At 35.1% G+C, this 25,852-nt stretch overlaps 1 protein-coding gene across 6 annotated transcripts in view; it reads left to right on the top strand.

Moving 5' to 3' along the window:
• Nucleotides 1-6,332: 6,332 nt before the first annotated feature.
• Nucleotides 6,333-25,852, top strand: part of LOC101743686 (fasciclin-2) — a 134,708-nt gene continuing 115,188 nt past the window's right edge. For 5 of the 6 annotated variants that reach the window (XM_012692140.4, XM_012692139.4, XM_038017118.2 and 2 more), the window contains exon 1: nucleotides 6,362-6,859. In XM_012692140.4, coding sequence (XP_012547594.1) covers nucleotides 6,793-6,859 — 67 coding nt within the window. In that variant the 5' untranslated portion in view covers nucleotides 6,362-6,792. Of the gene's footprint in view, nucleotides 6,860-25,852 lie in introns of all 6 variants that reach the window. The other variant, XM_038017117.2, reaches the window with a different exon arrangement.

The raw sequence follows: 25,852 nt of genomic DNA, 5'->3' as shown, positions 1-25,852 counted from the left end.
TGTTTTGTTAAAGAGACCGCTTAATAACTCAATATGGGGAGTATTTTAATTCTATTTGCTCAGTCAAAACAAGGGCTAGCACACTTTCCCCTTTCAATTATTTTTCGAAACAGATATGGAGTGCGGAGCCGTACCTGTGGGATTTTAAACGATTTCATATTTCATTGTTCGTCAACTAAAAATTATTATGAGTGTTTTGCCAAGAACGCCACCTGGTGCCTACAAAATATTCATCTTAATTGAAAAAAAAAGAAATTAAATCGTAAGAATACTTGTACAAATGCAAGTAATTTTGTAGCCATACAACAGGTACTTGTGTCGGATAATCGAAAATTGTTACAAAAGTATTTAAAAATCTGTTTCATTTCAAACGTGTTTTTTTTATTGCTTAGATGGGTTGATGAGCTCACAGCCCACCTGGTGTTACGTAGTTACTGAAGACCATAGACATCTACAACGTAAATACCGCCACCCACCTTGAGATATGAGTTCTAAGGTCTCAGTATAGTTACAACGGCTGCCCCACCCTTCAAACCGAAACGCATTACTGCTTCACGGCAGAAATAGGCGGGGCGGTGGTGGTACCTACCCGTGCGGACTCACAAGAGATCCTACCACCAGTAAAATAGTAAAATAATAAAAAAAAAACGTTTTTTTTCTTGTTTATTTCGTTTTCATTGTATAAATGTTCTTGCGTGTAAAAACTCGCGTAGTGAAGAACTACAGAAAAAAGCAACAGCATATTTTTCTAGCTAACAATTTTTTTCTACCAAATTTTTCTAAATTTTATTTCAGCCTACTTATAGTGCGTTCCGATTTCAAAAATGAAACAAGTTGACGTTTTACTCTATTTCGATTATGGCGAAATCGAAAACCCGTCGAACGCAACAAGGTAATATGACAAAGTAAATTTTCGCAATTCCCTCTCGTTTCCCGGCGTAGGCAACTCAATAAGTTTCAATCCAAATGAAAATTGTTTCGGTCCACTTCGGATTGGCCCGTGGTCCTTCGTTATCGGAATTCGGGTACGTGTAAAGTTGTTCTAATACGGTACAAATTTTGCATTGTTGCGTTCAAATTGACTTTGTTCGAATGTTTTAAATTGCTCTCCGAATCACACTAAAAACTGAACTATATTTAAATTGAATGGTTTTATGTATCAAAGTTTGATAATAATGTTGAAATTAATGGTGAAAGGTATTCACTGTTTTACAGTTAGCAGGGATTGTAGTCCGCACGAGTAAGTACAATTACCTTGCCTATTTCTGCCGTGAAGAACTATTTATTTAGTTTTGAGTTTAAAGGGTGGGGTAATAATTGAGGCCTATAAAATAAAAGACAGCTAAATCCAAGTCTGTCAAATATTCAAGTAAACTACAAAAATCAGCCCCAAACACATCATTACGGATCGTCCCGATCCATCTAAGTACTGCTATTGCTAGGGCCAGTGTTAGCAACACGGTAGCAACTAGGTTTGAGAAGCTGAAATAACTTTGTTCGGATAGCTACGATATTCTTTATTTTAAAGCAGATTTATAAAGAATGAGAATATTCGTTTATTAGTACTCAGTACAGAGTAAAAATATATTTTTTAACTGAATTTGTTAGAGATTTTGCTGCATTTCTTATAACATGAAAACACTAAAGCGTGTCCAACTAACTAAACAAGATAGTGCCATTGTTAATCCATTTTACGACATTAAGGCGTTTAGCTGCCTTTGATTTTATAGGCCTCAATTGTACTGTATAACTAAGATTTAGAACTCATGTCTCAAGATGCCGATCCATCAACGAAATTATAATTATGTTTGTACACATAATATTTTAATAATTTCACACGCACACGATAATTCTCATTCATTAAGAAATTTCGTAACGAACCGCAATTAAGTGTGTAAGAATACTTCACACTGAGTTCGTGAGTTTCACGTTTACGTCTGAAAGTCAATGTCGCCACCTAACTCGACACGTTGGTAATGAAGTTTCAATTCATTATTTAATTAAAGCAAAATACCACCCGCTCATCATGAGATCATCTTAATTCAATAAACTTTAAATTTTAGCAAAGAGTTAATCGTTTTGGAATGTTAGCACTTATAAAGAACCGATTTTAAGTAGATCTTATCCAAAATAGATTTTTCATCTTCGTTGCATACACTATAACTATAGTGACACATACGCATCGCAATGGTTGCCATGGTAACAGTTTATGAACCTCGATCCTGGGAACAATTTAAAAATAATGAATTATTCAATTAACATCAAATAATAATGTTTCCGAACAACAAATTTAATATAGAAGAAACCACGGGCACGTCTTGTTTTATATAACAGCTGTAATAATATCCTCTAAGCTGAAAATCATGACTTCTTAGATACATAAATGGGTACCACAAACGTTCCTACCCGCGCAGGCTTACAGTTTGCCCTATTACCAGTAAACACTTATCGAATTGACGATCGCACCATGCTAGTATCTTAAAATACCTAGAGAACGTTGCTACACATTATACCTCCTATGTATCTCCCACTAGCCTATGTTACACTTCCTATGTATTACTTACCTACTTAATCGCCTTTTACAACATCCACGGAAAGAGATAGGGTGGTCTAGGCTGAAACTGACTAATCTCTTTTTGTTTTACCATCGAACGTAGCAGAAGTAAGCCTGCATGATCTTACGAATCACTGTCACTTATAGATATGGAATGCCGTGGGGCTCCAACTGATTTCCAATAAATACATTGGAGGTTCTGAGTTCGGCTACATTTTTTTAATTCAGTCTTAGACATGTCGAATATATCAGCCAACTCAAATGAAGACCATACCTTTGTAAAATTATCTCAAATTGTCAATGTCTTAATCATTAAAAATGACGTCTAAACTTTATCAACTAGCGTGGAAATTAGTTGGCATCATATATAAAAAGTACAGACAGTCCAGTTGTTTTTCGGTGTCAATAAAATGCTTTCAAAGGATTCTCTGTTCAGCAAAACATTTAAAATATAACAAAGAGAACTCTACGCCTGATAGTTCAAATTAAATCCTTACAAATTTTCATTTTATCTTTGTACATATTTGTCCTTAAAAATGTCCAAGAATTACAACGCTCAACATAATATTTATAACAATTGTTTTAATTACAGTTATTATTGCACGGTTACAGTACACATTAACTTTCACCACTTTCTTTTCGTCATAAAACGCTGTTTAAAACGAATTAAATTAAACCAACACACACCGTAACAAAAAGTTAATTTATAGAGCCATAAATAATATTTACGCAACCGATTTTAGTTAAAATTTTCAACTTAATACCATTTGTTGTACCCATTCAAACCTTAATTTATGGTGCGCATCATACTTTTTCATAATATATTCGTTTTTCGATTGTATTAAATGAGTATTCCGTAGTATCTGTAATCAATAAATAAACCTACCTCATTGTTCATATAATTTTAAATACCACTTTTAGTACACGCTTTAATATTATATCGAAATATTTTTTATTATATATACTTAAGTTTTACGTTAACAAAGTCTATTAACCGATTTCCACAACCCTTAGACAGTCACAATAATGGAACAATTAAACATTGACTTTTACATGTCGTAATCCTATTTTTTTTTGGAGCGCCTTTAATCTGTTTGTGTGTTGTGTTGTGTTAACAAAGACTACATATTTTCCGCATTCCAACATTGACACGATATAAATGATCACTGATAAAGCTTTAAAAATAATGTTTATTAGACACCCTGTTCATATAAGCAGAGTATTTAAAACCACTGTATCGTCAAGGTATTGTTCCGTGTTCTCTTATACAGGATATTAAGTAAGTGAACTGAAGCCGAAAATGAAACCATATAAGCATTATAATACGAAAAGAAAATACATTCGTTAAGCCCAGCGCTATGTGCTCAACATAATAATATAATATACACAGTTTCAGCAGTCTTGTATTTTACGTAATGGATAATCTTTGCCTAACCTAAATCAAAAGTGGCGATTTCCCACCCCAGTATCCATTGTCGGGAATCTGTATTAGAATTAACTCTATTGTGTGCATTGTTATAACTTTAATATAACTAAAATATTCCCGTTCAGGTTTTAATGTTATCATATTACCAGCACTATCATCAACGTCACTTGTCGGTAATGGTTCGTTTACAGAATTGTTATGTCTGTGTATTTTGTATTGTTATTTAAATATACAATAGAATGAAAATAATAATGATTCGTAACGTAAATGTACTAATCGAAAGTTAAAGAAACAAATGTAAACTTCAAAATTTAAGGGACTTCAAATTTAATTAAAAACCTGTCTGTTTATTTACCTCGAAGAACAATTTACCAAGTAATATTAACGTAATTTTAGAAATGTTTCTCAGAGTAAATAAAGGAATACTTCCTCAGAATTGATTCACTGGCTTAGAACACGTGTGGCTTATCAGACGTGTCTCGGTAATGTTGTATTTACTCGTATGTATAGATTTATTTCCAACTATGGCGTAACAATATTACACTAACAACGATTGCCGTGATTAACGGAATCTGTTGCATAGTTCGTAGAATAACTTGAAAAAGAGTTTTGTGTCTGTGTGTTTCTTTTCCTTAGTCTCCAGCGACCGATAAAATTTTACTGACACCTTCAGCTCTAACGATAGGAGTAGGCTTAGGACCCCGGCAACCGTACTCGTCGATTTCGGTAAAAAGAGTTCGACGTGCAACCTAATCCATGCATCAGCCCGCTGTGTTTCTCGCCGGATTTTCTCAGCGGGTTGCGATTGCGATCCGGTAGTAGATTTAGTCTGTTGAGTTGATAGGTCTCCTTCGGAAGCGCTGGGCCAGTTGTTAGCTAATCCCAGCCCTCCTGGCTGAACCTTTGCTCGCCCACCTGTCTTGGTGAAACAGGAAAGATTTTCGAATCCTTCAATCATGAAAAAAAATATTGTGATTTTGATGTATCTTTATCTATTAGGAATGACTTAGTTACAACATTCTAAATTACTACTTTCAGTATGAGAGCCAAGTTCACGGTCATTCTGGTGTTAAGCGGCTTGGGGAGACATAAATTCAAATACTAAATTGGCTTAAAACAAAAAATAAATGTAAATTTAAATACGTGATTGAAATGTGGCACAAATACGCAGGCATATTAGGACTAATTTATGTTGTAACAAATATTACGATCAGTTCTCAAGGTAATAGTTTTAGAAGCGCTTAAAGCCATTGCGGCATAAAGAGTAAAACGCCTGATGTACTCATATCAAGCAATGCAGCTATGTCGGTGTTGAAAATGTTGAAATCCCATCGACAGGTACCGATTTTTTTAAATGAAATAAATACTTCGCTCATGTTCACGAATGACTTCCACTATAAACGAATAAAATACTCGTAGTAAAAATTGTAGATGGATCATAAGCTCGTTCAATAAAAAAATAATTTCACAATGAAAGTAAGAAATACTGCTTCGAGATCTAAGTAGAACTTTTTAACAGCCAGGACAAACAAACGATTCAGATTTGTTCTATTTCTAGAACTTTTATGTAAGACTTTTATAATAAAAATCGAATATTTTGAAATGTAAAAGTAATTTAATTATTGTTTATACTAAATAAGCAAAGACAATTTTATCCAAAATAAAGGAAATTGTATGTAGGTCTTTAATTAAAGTCCCAGTATGGTAAGTAAGTTAAGGTGATAAGCCGTATTTTTTGACGGAAGTTTATTTGAAAAACCATCTGGAACTGTAAGGCTGGGTCAGTTATTATATTTCTTTATTGCGTGAGCCATATAAATTTGATGGCATGGGATTGATCAACCTTGTTTTAGATCTAGACGGACGACGAGTGAATTGCTGAAAGACAGCTGGGTCCCGTGTAATCTAAGTAGTTCGACTTAATATGGTGAACTGATGAATTTTTGATTGACCTTCGCCTGTGAGTAGTAGAAAGTAGTGGTAGTATATAATATATATTTCTACTGAACCAAATATCTGTTAAAACAAATTTGGGTGAATTATTGGTGAGACGTTGACAGAAATTATCGGTCATTGGCCGCACTGTCCTATTCCTATATTATGTTCTAATAATACCAATCTATTCAAACGATTAACATATTTGAACTACTTAGTTGGGTTTTCATACTTTACTTTGTTTAAATTCTTTATCCAAATAAACACGTGGCTCTTTTATAGAAAACATTTCAGTAGTACAAAATTAAAATTTTTGGTAAATTATATTGCATTATACAAAATTTAAATTTAAGGTTAATGACCTAATAAAGAACTACGCTCGCCCAATCTAGATCCTTGCCCAAAATGTGCCAGAGCTGACAGAATCTCGCTCGTCGACGCAACTTGAATGCCGTCCGTGACCATCGGTAGTTCCGCGTTCTGTCGCCGCAGTGGCGCGTCGCTCTCGTCGCGACAGTATCGCTCACAGTTCGTAGAGAGTGGACGTATGTCGGTCGGGTATCGGGCTTCTATTCTCACACGAAACAAGTTTCTGATAGTATTCTCGCGGGATTACGTTCTGGACCTTCTATCATTTTAGAATCTTAACAATGGCTTTAACTATTAATCTTAAAAGTACTTTTTAAGAAAGTATCGTATTATTTCTGACTGTATTTGTGCAATTTATAGTTTCATTTTATCTTGATCGAACGATATTTTATGTTATCGAAAAGACGTGAAAAATAATTGTTTTTGCCAGTGGACGCTAACGTTTAAGTTTGAAATTTCGGTTGTTTTGTTTTATTCGAGAACGAACAAAACGTTGAAAAGAGACAAGATGAGGCTCAAGCGGGTGGGTGCGACAGGTGTGACGACTTTGGTGGTTCTGTTGGCAACAATAACAGGTAACTTTTTCCAAACTTAAAACTTATTTATTTCAAGCTTACTCTATAAAATCGATGTATAGAACGTAATCTACTTAGGAATGCTACATTTATTGACTGCTTATTGGATTATAAATCTTGTTAAATTATGAAAGAATAAAACTATAACCTCTAAGTTGACAATCATTTTTTATAAGTTGGTAACACATTAGCACTAAGTTGTCAAGGACTGAGGACTCGTCACACTAGGTATTTGGATTGACAATCATTGATGCATATTCAACAACAACGAAAATTGCGCAAATAAAGAAAACCAAAAAATGATTCCCTGTTTTGTTTAGAATTCACTGCTCACCTACGCTAGATTAAATATTGGAGTTCACTGTGCAAATATCGTCACTCACCTTGAGACTTACTCAAAGGTTTTGGGGTTAGGACGCAGGATAGCTTTGTAGTAAAATTAAGCAGAACCTTAGTAATATAACCGACGTAATTTTAATTTATAAAAATTAAGTGTTTCATTTTATTCCACCATCGTATAATGAACAATATCTTGGGTAATTATTGTAAAAGTTGTTTGTTAAAATATTAGTTAGGTTAGTACATAATCACATTGATATTTTTCATCATAGACAATAACAACGAAAAAGGCACAGACCATATATCACTAGAAATGCTTAGTGTTTGTAATATAAACCTAATTGGTGCCAACTGACCGCGTCTCGGAGGCCCAGATGTGCAAAAGCCGTTGATGTCCGTTACACCAAAACAGGTGGGATAGCACGGAAACTCGCTTTTCTGAAACAATCGATTACAATCGCTTCGGTGCATCCGAGCGTTAATTTTCACAAAGCTTTCGTTGCAAAACGGCCGGCCAATACCATATGAGGCCGTCAGCGTAAAAGTGGCATAAGCTTACCATAGTAAGTATGGAGGCAATTAGGTTTGAATTTTCATGAATTTGAATTTGAGTTGGCAAAAAAACAATACGCGCAAAAATACTGTTTATAAACTATGGATAGGCCGGATTTGCATCAAAATTTATTATATTTTAAATAAATTCCAATATACTCATATAAGCTTGAATATAAAAAATTGTGCGTTAGGCCACTTTTGCGCTGATGGCCTCATATATGAGCAGTTCTTACTAAGATAAAATATTTAATAGTATTTGCTAAATCTGCTCTGTGATTAGATTAGTTATCATTTATAATCCATCGAAAAAATGAATACCAAGTTTTAATACATTCTAGGACGCGTGATCGGAATCCTTGGTACAAATATGATCATCAAAGTCGAAACTTCGAGTTTCTCGACTTTAGAACAATTTTCTAATCTTTGGTAACTTTTCTGAACCTTTCCTGCTCGCCCACCTTTCCTGATGAAATTGAAAGGGCTCCGCCACACCAGTAATCCTTCATTCCTAACAAAGAAAACTTTTTGGAAAAATTGGAAAACATTTTTAAAATTACCTAGGGCTTATGCTTATTTAAGTTCGAAGATTTAATAAAAGGTCAACAAATTAAAATGGAGGAGGATTTATTTTATAGCTTAATCTAGGACATTCAGAATTGCCCTTCATCTAAATTTAGAAGTTGACTCAGTAAAAAATTATGAAATAATAAATAAGGTACATGTAAAACAATAAATAGTTCAAAGGTATGAATGAATCTATGTTTGGCGCACGTCAAATTGTTTCTGGGAGAAACCTATCACCTCAGCGCTAAATCAAAACGAAGTCACGGTACATTCAAACAGCAAATAAATTCTCCATTCGCGCTTGAGTTATAAGTAATTCTGGAACCTACACCGCTGCAAATTGCCTGCCAAGCAGACGTAGTTAGAAATCCAACAGAGAATCTCTTAATTGAACTTGAATTATTTTCCATCAGATCCGAGATTGCAACACGTTTGCAATTTGCGTGGCAGAGAGTTGGATATTAAACCTCGCTTCATCGATATATTAACGGGCTTTTGATTCCCGATTAAATAAATCCAACGCAGCCGACGTGAACGTTTGTTTGTTCTGGTACTGTTACTGTTAGTTTTAATCGCACGCTTAACGGCCTGACTATTTAAACTATAACGTCTTTATCAGAGCTTAGTACGATACAATTTACACATTTCGAAGCATCTGCCGTGTCATTACCCCCAGTCATTTGTGCCTGTTAACGCAGCGAGACCATTGTAATAGCACGCTGACGCCACTTTCCATGTTTCAAGACCATTCTGATTACGGCAAAGAGAAATAGCGATATTATACGATATCTTTGATAGTTATGTATAGGTACTGTTTGCCAAGTACATGTTGCAGGGATGAAATTGGAAATTGAATCTTTTAATTAGATCCCTGAAAACTGTGTTGGGCACGGTTTGAACTATTATATTTGTTTGAAGATAGAACTGTATATGATGAAGTATTTACTTTAAAGATTGCTTCCTTGTATAATTCGAGATAAAGTGTGGTTTAAAGCATAACGCAAGATCCTTATAGGCCCAGCTCGCCTTAGAACTACTTAAGTGCTTTTAGATATTTCCTGGATGAAAATAGAGATTCCAGATTTAATGCATTATTATTATGCATCAGTGAAAGCAAATATTTGGAATGAAAATAATTTGGCTGCAATATTGATATAAGACTGTTAGAAAACGATAGATCTTGGTTTTAGAACAACAACAGATGAATTATGCTATTTTATGAGCATGTTATACTGCCTTCCTTTGAAACATTTATTGCCTACTTAATGTACCGAAATTAACATGAAACGTCCAAATGGCCAAACAAAACAATTTAAAAGTAATATCATATTAATTCGATCTCTAAAGACTAGAAAAAGAAGTAAAACACGTAAATGTCTAAAAGAACCTATAAATTGTGCCGATAAACAACTACACTAAGCATTGTTTGAGCTGGCTTAAGTACGTGAAGAAAGTTACTTATTTTAACTACAACTGTACAATAAGGCTTGATGTGGGTCAGGATGATGAATCACATGTGAACTCTTTTGAAGTAACACGTAAAACGGCCTCTATGGTACGTGACATCTTAACGCTTGGTACTAAACTAGATTGTAAACAAGATTTCTCGGTAATACGATCTACGTTAGTACCTGTTATGTGTGGGCATCTAACCCTTATTAGTTGGGAATATTTCAAAGAAGGTTCTTTGTGGGCTTTGACAAAGGCTTCGTTTTTCATGTAAATTTAAGAAGCAAAAGTACATTGGGAATTCCAAATTTTTTATATACATACATTCAAGGGAGTGATTTGAAAATGAATACATCACTAACTGGTAGTATTGGTGATTGTTAGCACGATATTGTCAAAGGATTCACCAATCATTTGTTTTTTTTTATAATTCTCGTGGTTTATGAAATTTGGGATTTCCCTTTTGAAGTTCATCGTAAGACGCAATATTATAATTTATGATTAGTGAAAATTTCAACGACATTATCTACGATCTTTAATACGATGAGCCTTGAGTTTCTGACCGATTCTTCTCAGTGGTGAAACTGCATTCGAATCGGAAGTAAAATCTGGTGGTAGGACCTCTTGTGAGTCCGCACGGGTAGGTACCACCGCCCTGCCTATTTCTGCCGTGAAGCAGTAATGCGTTTCGGTTTGAAGGGTGGGGCAGCCGTTGTAACTATACTTGAGACCTTAGAACTTATATCTCAAGGTGGGTGGCATATTTACGTTGTAGATGTCTATGGGCTCCAGTAACCACTTAACATCAGGTGGGCTGTGAGCTCGTCCACTCATATCTAAGCAATAAAAAAACAAAAACGTGAAGACTTGAAAGCGCCTGTAAGGGCCTATTTGAATAAAAATTCTTTGATTTTGATACTAGATGTATATTTCTTTGAACCAACTTCTTTTCGTAAGACAGAGAAAGGTCGAACCCGTTAGAAACATTAACAGCAGTTAATGACACATCGTAATGTCCATGACCCGTGGTTAAACGATTGTTAGAACGTGTTTACGTTGAACAAGAACATTCTGATTCCCACAACCACGCAATAACCGTCAGCCAACTTAATTTACTTGTACATAAAATAGATCAGCGACAAATACATCTGAAATATTTTTGTTTACTCGCTGACAATGAAAAGGATATATATTTTCTGATAAAGCAAACAATGGAGTTAACCTCGCGTATTGAATCGGTGTTCACGGCGCGTAACTGGGCTATGTCATCAACAGATAAACCGCTTATCTTATCTTAGAATTGTAAAAGCGGTTGGCTATTAAATACGTAATTCGACGTAGCATACGAGGTAGTGACATAGGCAGCGTGCTCTGTATTTGCGATTCATTATCAGAAAAAGTGATGAACAACCACAACAAGATTTTTATTAGGCAGATGAGCTCACGCCTTAGGATGTCAAGTTAGAATTATGAAAGTAAATGCCGCCTTGATATTTAAAATTGAAGTCTTGGGAGCTAGACAGGAAAATAGAGCATGCCAATCCAGTAGTACAAAGTCAATGAAATAAAACACATCTTTGATATGATTTTCATTTAGAGGTACATAATATAATCAATTTAAAAACCAGTTACATGCTAACTACTAGCTAAAATAACACACATGATTCAGTTAATTAATCTATTAATAGATGGTATTGTAATTAAGTCATCAAAGTATACCCTCTATACCAAGATAATCTAATCTCAAATTTTTTAACTGAAACTAAGTCCGCCACTAGATTGCTACTTAGAAGTTCTCTAGTAAGAGAACTTACTCTCTCTCCCATAGCATTCCTAAGCTAACATTCACTAAAATTCTATTATTTAGAATAGGTACGTTTATAGATTGAACCTTTTTCACAAAAATGACCATACTGTGTGTGTTCTGAGCTCATGATGTTAAATTACCGATTTCTACATTTTGAATTTTGTTTGTCGCACATTATAGAAAAGAAACAATACTTATCAACAGATTTCGATTGAGTAGTTTCTTTAGAAAATTAGATTAATTTACAGAAACTTACATCCATTTACGCATATGAAATTTGCCATTTGCAAATTCGAATCTGTTTGTGTGTTATCATTATAATTTATATTAATAGTGTGATAGGAAAATAATTTCAAAGACAAATATCGTTGAGCCATGTTAAAGTATTTTTTAATCAATGCAGAATGTTTGAATTGTCATTAATTGTTATAGAAAACAAGTTTCCGTTTTCAAAGTCGAGGTAAATTCACTTTCGAGTCACAAGCAATTGAATGCTGAACAAACCGGTAGGACTGCAGAGACTGGTCTCAAAGGGAAGTTTGAAATCAACCTGCCTTGTCTCTATCGTGATCTTGAAAAATTGACTGCGTAAGAGCAGGACCGAAGTAAAGACGTAATGGGTGTCGGTTTTCTTGTTTATATTGGAAAGTAACGACTATTATGGGTATGTTTTAGTAATCATGAGCGCTTTTCTATCAGTTTTCCGAGCAAAAGCATAATTAGATTCGTAAAAAGCTGCAGACCGAAATCTTGACTGTAAAGGGCTTTACTAAGGTAAGTATGGCTTATTAAGATTTTTACTAAGATACAATGTGGAAAGTTAAGAAACTAAAATTAACGGTTAGTCAATAACAATGGAGTTATTGGATGGATAAGTTCATTCATGTAATATTAAGATATAACCTATAATCTAGAATCAACGACATTTTCAGCTTGAATGTTAATGATATTTTTATGTATTTTAGAATTCCCTTAGTGGTTGTTGTTAGTAGCTGTAACGAAGGAATTTATTTTTTCGTTTTTAAATTAATTTTCTGAATTTTACTGATATTTCATGAAATTTTTGTATATGTATTTTCATTTACAAAAAAAAAACAAGCTTGACATAGTAGAAACGTTTTTGATACAAATGGGATAAGGCAGAAAAGTACAAGCAGTCAATAAGAAAGTGTTGTATAATCTGTATGAAAATTGTAGATCACTGGATCATCACGAGGCTTATGTACGACCTATCCCTAAGATGAAGGACAGTTCTTGTTAAATTTGTGAATACTAAGAGGTCAATGTGTGACAGCGGCCATCTTTCAGCTGATGATAATGTAACATATCTATAAATACAAAGTCAAAGACAATGTAATTCAGTACCACTTACTCCTAAATATATCGACATTTTAAAAATAGCTATTGAAACAAAACAATTTGGAAATTCTCATTTCGTTCGAAAGACAATACTAGAAACAATAGAATATGAGAGAAAATGTATTGTACAATAGAAATTTTAATTTAAAGTGTCACTGATTACCTATGGTCAAATTTCGATCATATTGGACTGCCACTGGTACATATGTACATGCATAAATCATTTTATTGAAAGTGCTTTGACAATTGAAACTTCAGCATTGTGAAACCAGAGTTTAATTTCTAAACTCAGTTGCTAACACAGAAAGATCTCAATCACGACTGTCAAAGTAAAAGAAAACCTCAAACTATTTGTTATGCCTTTTTGTAAACATAGCTAATTCGCTTCGGTTATGTAATGCGAACGAAATAAGTTTGCTCCATATAACTTAAGTTTAACAGCCGTAAGTAACGCTTTCTAAATTATCCGTGTAATAAAAATTGATGGTTTTCTGTTATTTCCATGGTGAATTAAATTTCATCAAAGTCATCGTTCGACTATGACGGAATTTGCTAGTCCGGATGTCATAATGTTTTAAGTCGTGTTTTTTCTGGACTAAGCAATTTTTCTATACTAATATTATAAAGAGGAAATATTTGTTTGTTTGTTTGTTTCGAATAGGCTCCGAAACTACTGGACCGATTTGAAAAATTCTTTTTCCATTAGAAGCCGACATTGTCCCTGATGAACATAGGCTACTTTTTTTATTTTTTTGAAGTGAAACTTCTTTATCGGCGTTGGAAAAAAATTTACCGTCACATTTTTCGGTTACGCGTCACATTTTTCCGTTACGCGCCATCTTTTTTGTATTCATGTCTATGATAATAAAATCCTTTTGTTTAAACTTTATCTAATTTAACTTTATTTAACCAATTTCTAGAAAGTTGCATGTAGATCATTTTTCGAAAAATAAGGCCATAAAGAAGTTTCACTTCTTACGTGTGTACACTAGTACACGCACACATTTTTTTATTTCATGTGTGTTTTAATGTTTCCGAAGCGAAGCGAGGGCGGGTCGCTAGTCTTATATAAGAACCTTATGAATATTTCGTTGTATGTAACGTTAAATAAAGGAATGCCTGTTTTAAGAATAAATGTGATTGAAATTAATTTCTATTATCGGAATGTCTGTTTAGTGTTAAAAGATTCGAAGTGATGGTCAAGAAATCTGACACTAATCTTTTCGAAACATAATCGCTAGATTTGAAATATTCGATTCCTATTGACGTTCGTTAAGCTTTTTGGTTTTATGTCTAACTAGAGGTCCCGCAGTAGTCGAAATTCGACTATAATTAATTGGAATTGTAAGTTTGTACACTATTATGATTGTATATTATACTTCTATAATCACAAATTTCGCCAAGGGTACACTATAAAAAAATATTAATAAAGACAAACAATATTTAATGTATTCTCAATTTTACCACAGACGTCAAGAACAAAAGTTTGACAATAAATAGTATGCATGCGTGTGTGTGTCAAATACATGGTATGTAGTGTGTGTAATGTTTTCTTTATTGATTTAAGGTACTTTTATGCATTATTAAAAAAAAAAAATAGCTTTGTTCACTTCATCTCTATATTCTCTATAAGTGTAGAAAATTTCATACTCCTCCGTTCGCGCAATTTTCGTAAAAAGGGATACAAAGTTTTTGCTTCACGTATTAATATATAGATGATAAGAAGACGTATTGCTTTAGAATAAAGTGAACTTTACACAACCTTAACGGCTTAATTTAACAAGGTCTCCTCGTCTTATGTTTGAAATTTCGGAAAGAGTTATTGAAAATTTTTAAATGATTGAGAAGTTGAACCGACACCCTGCTTCAACTTCGATCGTAAATATGTCAAACGTATTTGGTGTTATGACTCTGTGAATTGACTAAAACGAGCAGCACGGGGCTTCGAAAACAACGGAACTCTGTATCATAATAATTTAACTGTTGAAAAATGTTATTATAGTTGGGATCTTGCGCTAACTAAGGTGGCATATTTTATAAGACTATTACTACGATTGAAATCATGTAGGTAATAGATGGTATTTTATTCGACGAGATAGAATCAGGTCATACTCAGGTAGGTATTTTATTGGTCAGAGTAGCTCTTTTCGGTTTTACCTTTGGAGTCATCTACAATGTAATTTCTTGGTTTATAGATATTTTATTACTGTATAAGTGCTATGATTGTTATTAATTTACTACTGAACGATTTTTCGTAATTTGTTCACTGTCTTGGATGACTGAAACCAGGGCCCACGTGATCTTAAGTAGGTACATGGATCCAAAGAAATCACAACCGTGAATGTCACTACCCACCTTGAGACAAAAGTTCACCATATAACGGCTTTAAAGTGGAACGCTTGACTACTTCGCGGTAGTAATAAGCAGAATGGGGTAACTACCCGCGCGGGCTTACGACAAATTTTATACCAAGATATTGTCTTGTTGGTATTAATTTTACTCGTGGGATCGTGAAAGCTATAAAATGTCACCGGTATTGTGTAATGGCTCAGAAATGTTTGCTTGTTTGAGAAGTTTGCTTAATATGTTATAGTTAGAAGTTCAAAATTATTATGGTAAAATAACTAAAGAAAGCGGCGGTCAACACCTAATACTTTCAACATAATTATAAAGGATTCTAAGGTGTTTCTTCAATCAAAATAGCCTTTGATTTACCAATTTATTCCATTGCTATGCAATCAACAAACCTATAGTATGAAATCACCTATAAAAACTACCTAGTAATATTTTAGGTACCATGAACTAATGCTTTATGTGGCGTACAAATCGTTAATTTGGTAAAACAACCACATCGAATAGTTGAACTGGTCACAAAAACAAAGTTATGATCTCGACTTCGCATTAAGACCCTTTCTTTTACCCTTAACATGAACATTCTCACATAATGTGATGTGTTTTCACACAAGATTGAAAGCATAGAAACCTGTGAATTGAAAGCGCACTTCTTAAATGTTAATTGTATAGCTTGGTTGCTAACTTACCTTACTGTTCATTAACAACGATGAGCCTTCATAGCATGTGACAACCGATTTACTCAATCTTTTTGCTACAATTTTTACTTTAATGAAAGAAAATGGCTTCCACTGCTCTCTTTTACATAAAACCCGTTTGAAAGTCGCAAATCGTCTAATTATTGGCAGTGTTATTAGAAAAGGCTAATAATTGTAGACACCGCATAGTTTTGCTTGAGAATTGTGAAACATGTTCTTAACAAAAGTACCATCGTTTCCCACAGAATGCACTACATGGTGTAAAACGCTTGGAATTCTTATCCGTGACTAAAAAGCGGTCCGCACACATAATGGCAGCAACCTCGTCAAGGCCCGCGGTCCGATGTTCGACACAGTCTGTTTGGCGCGATGACCAAGCCGCAGCCCGTTGTCTTTCGTTTCAAAACTACGTCAAATACGCCAAGTGGCTATGATGAAGTTTGAAGTAAACAAGAATTGATAGAGGTATTTTTGCGCAAACAGCTGTTGACACGTGAAATTTCGGCTCTTTTTGCAATTATTTAATTTTAATTCCATGTCTCCTTGCTTGTTCAGAGCTAACAACGAATCTTAATATACAATAAAAAGGGTGGATATAAGGCTCATTTTAACATTTTTTGCTTATGAATGAAGAAAAAAGAAAAAGACAGACCAAAACGTGTTAAAACTAAACCCCCAACTTTTTTTTTGCATGATTTATTTATATACCCGAGCCTGCAAATTTTGCTATCGCCGATCTACTTATTTGTGATTTTTATCGTTCTGGTATTTAAATTGGCATCTGTCATTCCAGTGGTATTTCGAATTCGACTTCATGCATATCAAAATGACGTTCTGTGGACTCTGGCAAGTAATTAACATGTTGGCTCATTAGTTCGTCTGACTTTCTTTACCGATACAAAAAACTATTCACTTGCTGAATAAACAAAGTTAACCATCGTTTTATATCTCCTGAAATAAGCTCGTTCCAAATTGCCATTCCAATCAAGGTGCATCGACTTACGAAATCGAGTTTCCATCTCATACCCTCCTTAATGGATTAATCCCATGCTTGCAATGTCGACAGTTAATCATTGGATCAAATTTCACACTACCAGTGTTTATATAGTTGATACCATAGATGACTATGTATTAACCCTAACATAGTGTATAGATAGCGTTTGAGGAATATTTTAGCCATGCGGCATTCTATGACTGACACTGAATTAGTTTGGTTAAACATGGTACTTAGATTTTTCTGTGAATGTGATGGTAAATAAGATTATAAATGAATCCTTTTATTTTAGTGCTTAGATCGTCTTAAGTTATTACCGGAGAGCATATACACCAACAACGTGAATTCCATCGTCCACATTGAGTCTTGAGTTCTTAGTTTTTTACAGTACAACGGCTGCCTTACTTTGCAAACTAAACGTAACATTGGTGATGGGAGTACCTGTGCGGGTTCACAAGGCGTCCTACCACCAAATCCACCAACCACTAACACCTGGCTCATTCTTACTCAACCTCCAAATTTTGACATCCAAATTAGAAAAAATAATCACAATATTTTAGCAAAATATGAATCAAGTTATCGTTTCAATGCTTTAAAATATTATCTTTAAATAAATGTACAAAGCGAAACCAGTTATTAAGTGAAAAGCAATAACTCGCATTGTTTTTTCCTGTGTTGAGTACGAACTTCATTCTTGTGGCAAACTCCCACTATTGTTTGTTTCCATATAATTGTACTTGGTTAATGATCCCGTGCGATCTGTTTGCACCAGCGTCGCTGTTTTTATGTATGCTGCCCGTTACTCAGCTACGACTTTATGCGCCTTGCACCTACTTTGATTTATGCACTATCGTTTAATTAGTTATTTTTGTGCAATTTAGGTGCCTAACCTTTCTAGTTGTCAACTAATAGATAAATGTCGAAGTTGAATTGTTTTATACGGTTTGCGATATAATGATCGTTTTTCCGTATTTTAATTTTAATAATATTCTAGTTAAAAGTCTGTTCATCATCACGGCGTTGTCAAGGAAATTCGTATTTGTCCTTCTGTCGCACAAATCCAATGATTATTGTGGAGCACGCTTTAAATTAACTAAAGTGCTTACTTACTTAAAGCATCTTAAGGCTCTTGTTTATTTGAAGCCATAACATTGTAATAATTCATTGATGTTCCTGGATTGGATCCGTTGGCTATTCCTGATCATAAGTGGACTGATAAGCCGAGCTGCTGCAATTGAAGTATCAATTGACTAAGAACATTAACTGGAGTAGGAAGTGAGTGCGTTCGGTTTGATGGTATTTAAGTCGATATCGACATATATTCAACATGACATGTGCTAGTCGAGGCAATACTCGTAATTGGGTCAGTTCTTTTTTTATATTTAAGAATCTAGAATTTTAATCGTAGAAATTTATTATTTTAAAACCCATAGGAAAGCTATTTCACTAATACCAAACTGGTCATAATCTTAATAACACCAAGATTGAAATGTCGGGCAGGTTTCTCGTCCCATTACAAATAATTTTAATTTCCACCAACGACGCTTACAGTGTATTCGTTATACACAAAATGTCTTTACTCGACAAAAAAAAAGCTTCTAAAAGGATCGAATCTGATATTAATCACGCTACATAAGACCCTAAAGGTTTTCTAGGCGACTGCTCAACGAAAAAAAAGGTTTAACGGATGTACGAAGCAGGATTATACGTTGTTTGCAATACTTGAAATACTTTCATGTTCGGTATTTACACATGCCACGGCTGCGTAAATTGAAAGTCGTCGTGGCCTAACGGATAAGACGTCCGGTGCATTCGTGTTGAGCGATGCACCGGTGTTCGAATCCCGCAGGCGGGTACCAATTTTTCAAATGAAATACGTACTCAACAAATGTTCACGATTGACTTCCACGGTGAAGGAATAACATCGTGTAATAAAAATGAAACCCGCAAAATTATAATTTGCGTAATTACTGGTGGTAGGACCTCTTGTGAGTCCGCGCGGGTGGGTACCACCACCCTGCCTATTTCTGCCGTGAAGCAGTAATGCGTTTCGGTTTGAAGGGTGGGGCAGCCGTCGTTACTATACTTGAGACCTTAGAACTTGTATCTCAAGGTGGGTGGCGCATTTACGTTGTAGGTGTCTATGGGCTCCAGTAACCACTTAACATCAGGTGGGCTGTGAGCTCGTCCACGCATCTAAGGAATAAAAAAAAAAAAAAAAAAAACTCTGGGTTATTGAAATATGGCTGAAACTCTTTTGGACCAGAAAAATGTGAAATCAACTTTTGTTTGAGTGTTTCGCGAATTTGGCATTTTCTTTTCGATTGTCTAAGACACGAAAATTCAAAAGTTAAAATCCTTGCCCCACGTTGCCGTAAGCTTACTCGATTTTTAGAGCAAGGATTCTCAGGTTAATCTCGACATTGGTATCACGTTGGTCTGGGACTAACGACTAAGACGTTATTTGGTTCAAGATACTTTGGCAAGGAGCCAACTGATAAGCACGGGTTACCCCATGCTTAATGCGCGGTTAATGACCCGTGCAGTTTAACATTATGTTCCAGTCTTGCTGACTGGTCAAGTTTGGCACTTGACTTGGCGAACTGCACAAGTTGCATAGTTAAACTTTGTGGCTAATGGAAGTAAAGAGCAGGGCCTTATTATCCTGTTTCACGTGATGTAGTCTGCAAATTGCTTCTTGATAAACTGACGCAATATCGAAAATTCGTTAAATATGAAAATCTTGGTAAGACCTTGTTAATAATGTAGATAGGCGCGAAAGTTGAAAATAAATTGCTTCTTAGTTTAGTTTAAAATGTTTAATTGTTCTGTTGTGTGAGTGAGTAGTTTGGTTATCCAGATTCTGGCCTTGAAGTCAAATACATGTTCTCAAGTACATAACGCGTTGCTGCGATTCGAGATTTTGTAGCCACAACGTTGGAGTTCCATAAATATTAATGAAACCTCACTTGTCTTTGTGTTTTATTAAAATGAATGTGTTCAATTGCTTGGAAAATAAATCGTCCGAGACGCCCTTTAGAATTAAATTAGAAGTCGACGTATGACAAAAAATAATAGTGATTCAGCTTTTCTTGTTAATTTCTAATGTCACTTATCTTGGAATAAAATGAATAAATTGATGAGTGTAAAATTAGTTTCTTTAAATTTGGGTACTCTACTAAGAAATCTCTTTTTATCATGGGATGTTCTAATCTCAATAATACTTATGAGTTAAACTAAAGTTCAAAACATAATAAGGCACAGCTAAATATTTTATATATTACTAGCTTGTAGATTCCGTATAATAGTCATTACATTTTATTACCTTTCATTACCCAGATACTGATATACTCACCGCATAGTGAAATAACGCGCCTGTTTATTTGTTTTTGTGAAGGGGATTGGTCAGCGTCGTTCATGGTTATTGCATATTAATAATGCAAGGGGTATAATGAACTCGCTGCCTACCGTTGAGGACTCTTTTCAAATCGCGTCTAATATACCATCGAGGGAATTTAATTCGCGAGACGGATGGTACAAGAAAAAAATATCTCTGTAAGTGCATTGTAGATGAACATGGCAATTTCAAGAATAAACTTCTCCGGTGTTTGGTGCGATGACAGAAATTAATTACGCCGTGACGATGAGAAAGATCATCTCAAACATTTTTAAATATAAGAAAAAAATGAGGGAACATGCGTTAAGACTACGATGTTGAAATTTACAAAAAAATACATTATTTTAAAAACATTATCTTGTCTGATACAAAAATAGTTTAAACTGTTTTAGATTTAAAGAAAAGCTAATTAAAATAGTTTCTTTATCTAATTTTTATGAAAAAATACTTTAAAATATTGATCAACGAAAATCTTCATCTAAAAGATTCAGAGAATATGCAATGAGACTTCCGAAATTAGACAGAGTCCTAAATAAATATTTTTGCTCAAGAATATTCGCCGCTTCTAATGAAAAGAAGAAAAAAGACGAAAACGGGCTTTTGTAATATAAAGCCGTAGCATCTGAATTAAGTCAGGCTATCCGTGTTTTAATAATACTTTTATTATTTACAAAAGAAATCAGGACATGAATAAATCGCATATTCTGATTTTATACTTATTGAATGTTCTGAAAGAAGTCTATTCAACTGAGACAAATGAGCAAGTTAGCATTTCAATGAAACGGAGAAACTGAATTATCGCCAAATTATTCTTGCAGACTTAACATTTAAATTAATATAAATCTCTTTAGGTACGGTTAGAATTCTGCATTAGCAAAATGAAAATTAAGAAACAGTTTGTAATTAGCAAACAATTATCACAGAACGAAACGTTTTGTTGCCACTAATTAGCAAAATGATGCAGCTAGGACTCCATAAAGTTATGGTACATCCAAATTGGCTCCGTCATTATGGAAACCCCGCCTATTTCTGCCGTGAAGCAGTAATGCGTTTCGGTTTGAAGGGTGGGGCAGCCGTTGTAACTATACTTGAGACATTAGAACTTATCTCTCAAGGTGGGTGGCGCATTTACGTTGTAGATGTCTATGGGCTCCAGTAACCACTTAATATCAGGTGGGCCGTGAGCTCGTTCACCCATCTAGGTAATAAGCGAAAAAAACCTTAACGTTTTGTTAATTTCTAGTCACAGAAAATTGATTTTTCACAAAAAAAGCTGAAACCTGAAAACTTTAAAGTACCCACATCACTCCGTAATTCAACTCCTTTTGTTGCTAATTAAGTTACACTCACACTGGTGCTATAAAGCCGCGTTTCCCCATTAGTACTAATAAAACTTTATATGTTTTTAAGTAAAACAGAAATGTGTTTAATGTGTCATCAAGCGTCGTTGTTTACGATGTGTTTCAACGGGCCCCCGTAATTAGTCGCATCCTTGAGTACGTCGTGGGGAAGAAAGTTTAATGGTGAGAAGTTTTGATCTACAATATTAAATGAATGTGGCAATGGAACGATATGAAAAAATTTTAAGGCGTACTTTGATGTATTTCACCAGAAGAGCTGTGACGTATAAATGAACCACTTCCCCTAAAATTAAATTCAAAATCGCATATCTTTTCGCATCATGACTATTTCTACTACGAAACATTTATGCCTGTTTGGTTTTAAAAAGGCCACCACACAGCTGGTTATACTATAAGCACTAGAATAAAAGCATTAAAACTTCTAGCTCATTTTACAAGAAGCGTTCGCGTTGAAGTGTCGCTTATTACCGGGGAGGTAATGATCTCGTCTACATTTAAAATACATATTTTGGCTTATTTTCAAATGGTATAGGATCCTTAAATTTGATGCGGTTAAAACGGTGATAAAGTGAATTGTGAAGGAGATGAGCAGTTTATCTCAGATCGGATAACTGTCAGAACACCTTCGTGCGTGGTCACATCGTATTTCGATTCATTTAACTATAACAATATTATTTATGTAACAAAAAAGTCTCAAGTAGCTTATATAACAAAAAGTCTCAAGTAGCTTATGTAACAAAAAGTCTCAAGTAGTTAGCAAAAAAGCCCGTAACGTTGTGACGAGGCAAATTCGAGTCAAACTATTTTGTATTAACAATCAGTTCAGGGTCTACCGCAACCCGTAATGTGTTCTTTGGTTAGTTAAATTGAGTTCTGAAACGGAACTAATCACTGTTTGATAGAAGCGATAAAACAAGTAGGCGTTTTTAAATGAAAAAAGTATATTAGCTGAACAGGATTTCGGAAGGTCATTGAATAAACACAGACTCAATTAACGAAGGGTTGCCTTTTATGAAAGGCACGAAGCCTAATTCTGATTATTCAATTAATCAGTTTACTTTTTTAATACATCATTCTTGTTTATAAAATTATTTTCATTACGGTTATGAAATGTTTGAGTCACTATAACATAATCTTTCACACATTAGTTCTCTGTGTGATTCATCACTTAATAAGTCGTCGGGTTTGGGCAACCTATATTGACACAAATGAGTAACACATCCGGCCGGGAAACACTACCGCGGATGACATATCACATTACTTTCGAATAAACAAAGGGGACAAACAATTAGGGTTTCAAAATTCGTCCAGAGGAAGTAAAATGTTCATTAAACGTCCTCATCTGTTACGGGGTATACAGCTGCGCTGACCACTTTATGATTGCGGTTAGATCTATTTAAATTAAGAACGTAATGCATAACCGCAGCCGCCTGACGCCTAACAGTTGTTTCGCTAAAACGTCCGAAGTGAATTCTATGAACATTCTAGAACAATTAGATTGCAGACAACGTACCAGTCCCAAGCGCATGAGAGAATTTTAGATGTAAGATGTCCCAAAACGCTGCATGTATTCCCGTCCCAAGTTAATATTGTATTAGAACATCAGCAAGTTACAAAATCAGTTATTAGAGAAGTGAACGAATTTCGTGCTGGCGTGACGAAATCTTACAAAGTTTTCACTCAGCCGCAATCGTTATAAAATTTCGTCCAAAGGAATTTCGTCATTAATTATTAAACTCAGCGCTGGATCTATTCATTACAGTCTAGCGTGGTTTTAAAAATTAACGGAGACATTTCGTTAATTGTCACAATTAGATATGCGGCACGACCGCATTCCTCGACCTAGCATTGTCATCTAAACTGAGTCGTGTCATTGTTCTAAACTGCAGCGGATTGTCACTTGTTATCCAGAGCATAAATTATTTTGTTGCTCGTCTTTTGTTTCCCGTTGAAATTGGGTCCGTCGCTAATCCGGCGCTCTGTCATGAATTTTTTTAATGACGCTCCTATTATTCACTTTCACGCCGCTTATCGAGTTGACGTGAAACATGATAGCTTCATTATTATTTTTGTCAGACCACGTCTTTAAATCAGAGTTTGTTTTTAGTGGAACGATTTAGTGCTTTATATGGTTAATAATTAGATGTAATGTTAAATGTGATCAGCGCTTAAAAAAAAAGGTTTTTAGGGACAGCACAGCCCAGACTGTAATTTTGGAATAAAAAATGGCATGATTTTATAGATAACGTAACAGTACATTCTATTAATACTACAATGTCCAATTGCCACACCTCTTTAAAATTTTGATTAAAAGTATTATTCAATACGCAACTGGCTACTAAGATGCAAACTGCAAAACTTCATTAATCCACTGCTTTTGTGAAATATTAATGATTTTTAAATTCTTACATTTTTACCCGTATAAACTAATAGACCGACAGACAAAACTAAATAGTGCCAATAATTATTATGAATTTTAAAAGTCGTTATTATGAAATCCAATACGCACTATATTTGTATCCTATATATTTCCAACTATATTTTGCTTTAGCGGCACAATATATTGTTTAGTAGGTATTTCCTTACCTGCTTCAAGTTGCCGGCACGAAATCGAATTTTATATAGAACATTCTTAAGATTACGAAACAGAAAACTGCAACTTATGAATAAATAAAATATAAATGACGGCGAACTAGCTTACAATTGGTTTGTTGGATTTTTTATTTTGCACAAGACAATACTCATGTGTCGAATCTTTATTCAATGTTTCCCCAATAGTATAAATTTTGTTGTTCAGCTAAATTCATATCCAGGTTTCGCTATTAGATAAACTAGTGGTCCCCAAGTAGTCGAAATTCGACTATAATTAATTGAAATTAAAAGTTTGAACATTATTATGGTTCTATTGGCATGGACTATTATACTTCCATAATCACAGATTTCACCAAGACTACACTATAGACAAATAACATTAAAGATAAACAATATTAATCTATTCTCAATTTGACCACAGACTTTAACCAATAATAAAAGTTTTACAGTAAACAAAGAGTATATAATATGTGTGTGTGTGTCAAATACATGATAGTGTGTGTAATTTTTTTTTTATTGATTTAATTTAGGTATAATGCATAATTTAAAAAAAAATTGCATTCTGCACTCCTTCTCTGTATTCTCTATAAGGGTGGGAAATTTCATACTCTTCCGTCCGCGCAATTTTCGTAAAAAGGGGTACAGAGTTTTTGCTTCACGTATTAATATATAGATGTAGATTAGATGACACACCACCTAATATTTTTATGGATAGACGAACACACGGCCCCTCATGTCATAAAGAGTGTTAGCCGTTACTGTGTTATCTACCTTTAATCAGTTCTACGTCTATCAAAGCACATAATTTTGGGGGTTGGTGCTTCCCGCTTCCGTAGGTTTAACCCGCGATTCCCTACAAGTGACCCCTGGGTGGTGCTAAACGGGAGCCGAAAACATAACCGGTGGTAGGACCTAGTCCGACTGGCTGGCGACCACCCTCCAACTAGAGTCCGCCGCCAAATAGCCTAGCTGTGTTCCGGCGTGTGGGTTGGAGAGCCAGTTCTATCCCTCCCCTTTCCCCTTCCTTGTTGGGGGTGAGTCTTGGTGACGCCTGGAACTTGCGGAGCAGACGTGCGTGCGAACTCACGGGGCGTGATTGTTTGACGGGGGTATAGGGAGACCCAGTGAAACGGTACCCGCTGCCGCCCGCCGGTCAATAGGGGACCTGAACCCGGGTGTCTCTACTAAACTCCGCCCCGGGAAGCTGTCCCGCCAACCGGTGTAAAATCCTGTCGTGCGGTCGTCGTGCCGGAGTCGGAGACCGGAGTGGATCCCGGCGATCGCATGCAGAGTGGACTGGGGGCCCTTCCATGCCTTGCGTCGGTCTCTCACGCAATCCGTGGTCGAGCACGTACTATGCTCCGCGCTTCATTCAGGTGTTGCCTCGGTCTCACCTCCAACATCCTACCTCTCCTAATCCTACTCTCCGAAAATTTAACAACTATGAAGTCGACAAAAAAAAAGAAAAGGGTTTCACAGGCGGTTCCCCATTCCACATTTAATGTGGATTTCAGCAATGTCAGGGG

Source organism: Bombyx mori, chromosome 18, assembly GCF_030269925.1.
Source record: "Bombyx mori chromosome 18, ASM3026992v2".
Lineage (NCBI taxonomy): Eukaryota > Metazoa > Arthropoda > Insecta > Lepidoptera > Bombycidae > Bombyx > Bombyx mori.
Note: the sequence above shows the minus strand (reverse complement) of the source record. Positions and strands in the feature narration are given on the sequence as shown.